The 8,013-nt window shown below is 34.3% G+C and overlaps 1 protein-coding gene across 1 annotated transcript in view; it reads right to left on the bottom strand.

The window, feature by feature from the left end:
* Nucleotides 1–8,013, bottom strand: part of Wdr64 (WD repeat domain 64) — a 159,439-nt gene that overhangs the window by 145,187 nt on the left and 6,239 nt on the right. The window contains exon 2 of the mRNA XM_012513720.2: nucleotides 6,125–6,255. Coding sequence (XP_012369174.1) covers nucleotides 6,125–6,255 — 131 coding nt within the window. The remainder of the gene's footprint in view (nucleotides 1–6,124; nucleotides 6,256–8,013) is intronic.

Raw genomic sequence — 8,013 nt, 5'->3', positions numbered from 1 at the left:
TCTCTCTCTCTCTCTCTCTCTCTCTCTCTCTCTCTCTCTCTCTCTCTCTCTCTCCATGTGTGTGTGTGTGAGAGACATTAAGACCTGTTCATTTGTAGGATGTCAGCTGGAACTTCCCAGCTTTGAGAAGCCTCTCTTCAGCCCTGGTCATCTTAGCAACAGTAATGAAGTTTCAAGTCCCCTTCATGCTTGGTGTATTTCATTTTCCCTTCTGTCTTATTTTTAAGAACTCATGATTACTCTAGACCTACTTAGGTAATCTTCCCATATTAAACTCAGCTGATTTGTCCCTTAATTCCATCTGCAAAGTCATTTCACAGCACTGCCTAGGTTAGTATTTGAATAACTAGGAGACAGGAATCTTGGGAAAGGAGGTCATTTGTGCCTATCACCCTTCATTTTATACACACTACTCATTATAACATAAATTACACAAAAAAATTAAAAATTGTAAATGTTCAAATGACCAAATTAACCTGAGGTAATAGTGTTAAATAATAATTTTCTGTTAGCAATGTGAAATAACAATAAGAATGATGACCTTTTACTTTTTTGCTAATAAATTCCAGTGTTTTCAGGGGTGACAGGACTCCACACCACTTTGCTGTCATCTAATTTGAAAGGGTGAAATATGTTCTGTGATACCTAACTTGAAAACTAGTTTATAGCCATTTAGCCTGAACTGTAATTTTCATATAATTTTTTGTAGAGATAATGATAACACATCTTTTAAGCATCTGAGAACAGTATGAGGAGGAATCCAGGAGCAATGTTCCATGGGAGTCAGTGTTAGGTGCTTTTGGATTTAGAAATGTGTCCAAATTCTGAATCGATTGTCAGCTAATCATGTAATCTCAAGAAAGTTATTTCTCTGTATCTGAATTTTCTCCATTTTGAAAATAAATATAGTCACTAATAACTTCTATCCGATGTGTTATTTTAAGGGTTGAATAAGTGAGTGAATGATTAGATTGCTTGTAAGAAGAAAGATTTAAAAGTATGAAGATTGAGCCAATGGCTAAATACGAGGTCAATCAACATCACCACTTGAGGAATTGTAACTCCTGATTTTTCCAGAGATAGTCCAGGAAGCAGAGCTGAGGTCTTTGCCTTGCTTGTTCAAAATGGTCCACTGAGTACATTTGCTGCCTGCCAGATGCCACGTCAGCCATGCATGTTATGAAACATATATTCTATAGTGATATTTATCTGTAGATAATTATGCAGGACATCTGTTCTTATAGAAATGATCAATTTTGCTGTTTTTCCTTGTAATAGCAAAACATGACATTGCATCCCACAATAACTTCCAAAGAAAAGTATTAAAATTTCTTGAAGGACATAGTAAGATTATCAATTAAACTTAGAAGAGACAGCAGAAGTTTTATATGTGAAAAGGAGATGTTTTATGCAAATAGTTAAAGAGCAGAAAACATCTTTTCCTGTGATGAGCTGTAGCTTTGAGGATCTTAAATTTCTTCTTCAACATCTTCAAATTTTAGCCTAATAATTGTACTTGTGACAAGGTGTGTTTTGTAAGTGTTAGATATAGTATGACGGATAAAATATGAATTTTCTTTTAGTTATGCTATTTACAGAGGTTGGTCCATGATTTAAATTACTTTTTTAGTCTTTGTTGTTGTTTTTGGTGGAACCGGGGATTGAACTTTTTTAGTCTTTGTAGCTTGTCACTTAAAAAAATTTAACTGATACACAAAAATCATAAATAGTAAATGTATAGAAGTACAACAAAAAATTCGTACATATTAATGAGATGGCATAGAATTAACATTGAATAGCTGTAGAATACATAATGTCACACAATATTTAAATCAGATTAAACATAATTATATCATAAAACATTAATTCTTCTTTCAAAACCCGTTCAGCTTATAGAACTGTACAGTAAGGTGATTCACTTTTTAAATTGCCTTTTATTTTGATTATATAAGGAACATATGTTCATTTTAAAGCATATGGAAAAAATGAAAAACAGGTAGAAGAAAATAAAAACCTGTATGCAACTTATTTTTACCCTACTCTGGAACATTTCTTAACATTTTTGAAGTTAGAAAATATAATTTTAGCTATAAAATAATTCATTTGAAATTCACTTTTTTGGGGGAACACAATTTTAGGCATTCCATATGGTGGTGTATGACTCTTCTTTGAATTAATTTGTAATGGATTCCTACCAAAAAAAATGTTTATGAGTTGTTCAGTGGAAACACAGCCCAACACGGTGCTATAGGAAAAATGGATCATGTGTGCGCCAGACTTTGCCACTGATGAACTCTTATCAACTTAGAGCATCACATTTCCTTAGCTCTCTTTATCCTAATTTTTCTCAGAAGGGCAGGTCTGGGTTATGTTTTAGTTGAGTCCTAAGATTTCATTACTCTATGATCTCAAATTCTCCATGTGTGTTTGCATCCAAAAACCTAGGAAAAGAAAGTGGAACTTCTTATGGCATTGCCAGAACAGGGAGACTGATGTTTCAAGTTATATTTGTAAACATATGCCTGAGTTTAAAAGAATAAATCTTATTTAAGTTACCTGATAAGTTAATATTAGATGATAAGTTTTCTCTTTTAAAGTAATGCCTACTGGAATGGAAGTCTTCCAGCCCCGAATTTCCATTTTGTAGATGACAGATCTGAAGCCAGAAAGGTTAGGTCGCATGGCTTTAAATAGAAAAGCCTCTTAGGAGTGCTGGCACAGATTGTGAGAATAACTGTCAGAATAAAAGAAGAACCTTCCTGAATCATTTTCTTAAACTTCAGTGGATTCTTCATATGAAGTGTGTCAGAGGCTGGTGTGTCATGAGTTTTTCTATTAAACTTGCATATGATTTATAAGAACCCATAGAGTAATATCACATGAAATTACTAGCTAAGGAGAAATTTTCAGCTCCAAAACCAAAATCCACTTTCTGTATGACTTTTGAGAAGTCAATTAAACTTTCTGTGCTTTCCTCTCCTCACCTTTTATGGCAATGATTGTCTTCCACAATATATATTGGGTTTGTTGTGAAGATTATGACTTTCTAATTGGAAAGGAAAAGAGAAGGCACAGATGTTAAAAGGAGGCTCCATCTCCTCATTCCTACAGCCAAAAAACCCTCCCACAAACCAAAAGAAAGAAAGAAAGAAATTGGATATACATTTGGTTATGATACAGATCTAGAATGACCCACCAAATTCTCATTGCTCAGAAGGAGAGCTTTTACAGGATGATTGGATCGTGGGGGCACTATACTCATCATTGGGTTAACCCACAGATGCATTCATAGCTCCAGGTGGGCCACTGGCAGTGTGACTTGAATGAGTGTGTCTCCCTTTCCCTCTCCTACCTTCCCTCCTCTGCTTCACGGCTGCCATGACATCAGCAGCTCTTTTCCACTATGCCCTTTTGCCATGATGATTTGCCTTGGAGCAGGCCTGCCAGGGAATAAACTGTAAGCCAAAATAAACTTCTTCTTTAAGGTGCAGGTGCGGTGAAAAAGTGACTAAGACAGATTTTGGTACCAGAGAAGTGGGATTGTTGCTGTGACTATATGCTTCTGGCCATGTGTTTCAGAAGCTTTTGAAACCAGCTTTGAAGAGAAGTTTGGAAAGGTTTGGAGATACTTGTTAGAAAGGCCTTAGAATGCTTTCAGTTGGACTTGATACGAGATTCTGGCTAGAATACTGAAAACCAGAATGCTGATAGAAAATAGAAAGAGTAAAGGGCAGGCTCAGGAGATTTGAGTTCAGAATAAGGACTCCATTAGCAATTGCACTTAAGGCCATGTGTGTCTTCATTTTACCTATGTCCTGAGACTTTGTAGGAAACTGAAATTAAGGGCATTGGACTACATAATCTTACAGAGAAAATTTCAAGGCAACCCAACATTCAGGCTGTGGCATGGTTACTGCTGGTTGCTTTTAGCCATGTCTACAGTGATAATCAGTATCAAAAAGCTGAACTTAGGGCTGGGGAGATGGCTCAGTAGAATAAGCACTTGCCTGGCAAGAGCAAGGGTCTGAGTTAAATCCCTGGTTCCACCAAAAAAATTAAATTAAAAAGCTGAACGTAACAATTTGAAAAATTTGCTGGTGGCTGCCAAGTCGAAGCTGTAACATTGGGACCAAGGGGAGTTTGGTTGCTGTAAAGATTGTGGTTATAAAGAGGATAAAAACTTATACAAATACACTAGGAAAGATGCCTCTAGAGGGCATCTCAATTTTTAATGCTAAGGGCTTCAGTTTTATAACAGCAAGGATGTGAATTCAAGCACTAACCTGAGTAAACTTGGAGAGTTTTCGCTAGTTAGACCTTGGTTGCACCCTGATGAGACCTGACCAGACAGCCAAGTTAAATTGTTCCTACACTCCTGATGCATGGAAACTGCAATCTGATGTGTATTTCTTTTTGTTTTTAGTTTTTCCGGAACTGGGGATTGAACTCAGGCCCTTGCGCAATGTGTGTTTTTTTAAGTTGCTCAATTTATGGTAAATTGTTTTAGTAGCAATAAAGAACATAACAGTCTCTTGTATCAAGTAAAGCAAATTTCCTGTAGTTCCTAGTCTAAGATTTTCTTTTAGAAGAAAGAATAGCTATTGATTTTTTAATCAAATATCTTTTTTGTTTTTATTTTAGGATCAGGAATCAGAAAACTTTTTCTGCAAATGGCCAGGCAGAAAATAGTTCAGGCTCCAAGCACTTCTGGTCTTTGTCAGAACCATTTTAGTTTTGCCACTGTTGCTCAGAAGCAGCTGCAGAGAATATATAAGTAAGTATTACCATGTTCTGATCAACTTTATTTACAAAGACTGTTGTTTTTGCAATTGAAGTTGTCCAAATTTGATCTCTGGCCTTAGTTTGCCAATCTGTGATTACAATGACTGCATTACTTCTCCCTGCTAACTTGTTAAAAGAAATGTGTTCATGGCTTTTCTAATATTGAGCCACCCTGACTTTGTTTTATGTGGAAATAAATTTTTAATGTACCCCTATATTCAAGTTTTAAAAACTTTATTTAGAACTTTAGTGTTTAAATTCATAAATAATAGTGGCTTATAGATTCTTTGTTCAACTCAGTGTCATTACAGCTTCCTAAAATAAAGTGACTAGTTTTGTTTTTCCTATATTATTAGAAAATTAATATAACATGGGAATTATGTATTCTTAAGAGCCTTTGAACTTTTGTTTATAATTTTTCCCAAATCTAGTTATTCCTTTTGTATTTGGTTAGTTTGGGGATTTGAACTATCATTATTATAAACTTCTAATTTTATTCTATTAGTGTTTATTGATTATTGAAATATTTTAGTTTTCTGTATAAGAGATTGAACTCAGGACCTTATGCTTGACAGGCAGGCACCTCTGCCACTGAGCTATCTTCCTTGCCCTTGATATATTCTTTTTGGACTAACATATGATCAATTTTTAAATGACTCCCAATTACGTAGCTGAACTTATGATGGACATCTCCTGTGTCTTAGGTTCAAAATTATATATATATGTTTTTAAAACACCTAATTTTAGAGTTATTTTATTATTCTGTTAGTATATGTATAATTGTTTGAATCAATACTGTGCCAATCATATAACACTTCAATGAATAACAGAGGTGGTCAATCACAGCTTCTCCTTTCTTTTATATTAAGGATTTGTATACACTAAAATGTTGTATATATTGACACTACAGAAAATAAATATTTCATTTGGAATGTACTAAAGGTTAAAATCTTGGTTGCTGTTAATGGTTCTTACACTTCTTTCAATTAGCAGGTTGGCCTAGTAGCATTATAACACAAAATTTTCTATGCCTATATCTTATACAGTGAACAACTCCTGTGAATGTAACAATACACAATGTGTTGATTATTGTTATTCTTCTACTAGCCTGTTTTGAAACTATTTTATTGTTATTTGTTAAAACAAATATATACACACAATAGCTACCTGGCTTATCCACTTTATATTGTTGAGAGAGGCCATGTGTAAATGCTTAGAGCAATTAAGTCATGTCACATGCACAGTGTGGATTTAACCCCTATGGAAGGAACATTCATTTATATATTCTGAACAAAGACAAATAATACCTGGCTTTCACATTATAAATACAAAAGGTTACTACCTCGCACCAGTCTATAGGTGCATCGGGGTTCTTGCAGAGCTTCCTGTAAAAGCACTTCACATCTTGACTCTTCATTTCTATATCAAAGAGCTCCTGGACTGCTGCATAAAACTTGTCATAATCAATCACTTCTGTAGTGAAAAAAGCACAAGTATGTTTTCACTAAATTCCAAAGACTACATTTCATAGTTCAGGTACTTTTGTATTTCCTAACCTCCTATTTTCCTTTTTCAATGGAATGAAAACCAAATTTATCTGCATTTTAAAGATCTTGTTTTTGGAAAAATGTTAGCCTTTGGCTAAAATATTACTAAATGAAAATAAAGTACTTTTACTTTGATATTCTGTATCTTTTCCCTATTTTCTTTCTTTTTCTTTTTCTTTTTCTTTTTTTTTCTTTCTTTCTTTCTTTTTTTTTTTTTTTTTTTTTTTTTGGTACCAGAGATTGAACTCAGGACCTCACGCTTGCCAGGCAGGCACTTATGCCATATATATATATATATATATATACTTTTTTTTTCACTACAAAATGATCATTCATTTATATCCCCTTTTTTGTTTTGTTTTGTCAGAGAGGGGTGTTCCATTGACATTCAAATATTGTAGGTGCTTCAAATCAACAAAATAACCCAACATACTCCATAATAATAGCTGGCTATCAACAGAACTGGCAGCATCAGAAGTTATTGGCTTGAGCTTTTTATAGCTTAGCATATTAACATGGCTTTACTTTTTATACCACGAGGTTACAATTTTCTGCTGGATAGTTAATACCAAATTAAAGCAAGACCTATATAACTTAAAATGTAACTTTTGTATCTGACAAAGTCAGTCAAATCCCCTCAGGATTTACCCTAAAACCATGTATGGCACCTTGTAGATCTTGTGACAGTGTCAGCCATGTGGAGGAGTCACAGCCATTGCTAGACCAATTTGCTCTCTGTGTGAAAGCCTGAGAGAATGTTTTCTACCTAGGTGACTCTCCTAAGGCCCACTATACATCACTGATCACTTTCCCCTGTGGCTCCATAATCTCCTTGATCAAAAATTTAGGACACCACTGTTACAGGGTGATATAATACAGCTTCTCTTATGTCCTGATTCCTCACTGACCTTGAAGGGCTAAGGCCAAAATATTGCTATCCTTGTAGTCCCTTTTCTCTAATTTTTGGTCTGCATACTTAAGTTGTTAACCATCCAGAAGAGAAGCTTAATATTATTATCCTATAACAGAGGCAATTGAGCTTAGCATCACTATCTGTCTGAATATTAGATGTAACATGGAACAGGTATTTTCCAAGAATCATTGATATTCTAAGCTTTAAACCACTATATAATGTGAAAAAATACAATTACACATTTTTACACAGAAATTTGGAAATATAACCATATACAACATTGTAGGACAATCCTATGACATTATTTTTCTTGTCTATTGTTTTATTTTCTTACCATTTTTAAACAAACATTTATGAGAGAGAATATAACAATATTTCATATGGCACTTAAAGCAGTATGCATTTAGAAGACAAGAATGATAGGTATACCAAGCATGGTTTTAATATTACACATTGCTAGTCTCAGTGTAGTTGCTTAGTTCACAGATATCAGCATATAGAGTTAGCCAGGCTGAGAATTCTAATAGTTAACTGCTAGTTTCAAAAACCTGATGGAGATTCTTAAGATCATTGCCTTAACCATTATATATATATATATATGGTTTTGCCCCTGACATATTTCCTAATGTTTCCCCTTGCTCTCTCTTCATGCTCTCTCTTCATTGTTTAATCCTTAAGTTCTCACTTTCCATTTAACTGTGTCATAACTTTCAATTTTTATTTCTTCTTTTGAGTGCTTACACTAGGGAGACAATATGATATTTACACATG

Source organism: Octodon degus, unplaced genomic scaffold (assembly GCF_000260255.1).
Source record: "Octodon degus isolate 3935 unplaced genomic scaffold, OctDeg1.0 scaffold00017, whole genome shotgun sequence".
Classification (NCBI taxonomy): domain Eukaryota; kingdom Metazoa; phylum Chordata; class Mammalia; order Rodentia; family Octodontidae; genus Octodon; species Octodon degus.
This window is presented reverse-complemented; position numbering and strand designations above follow the sequence as displayed.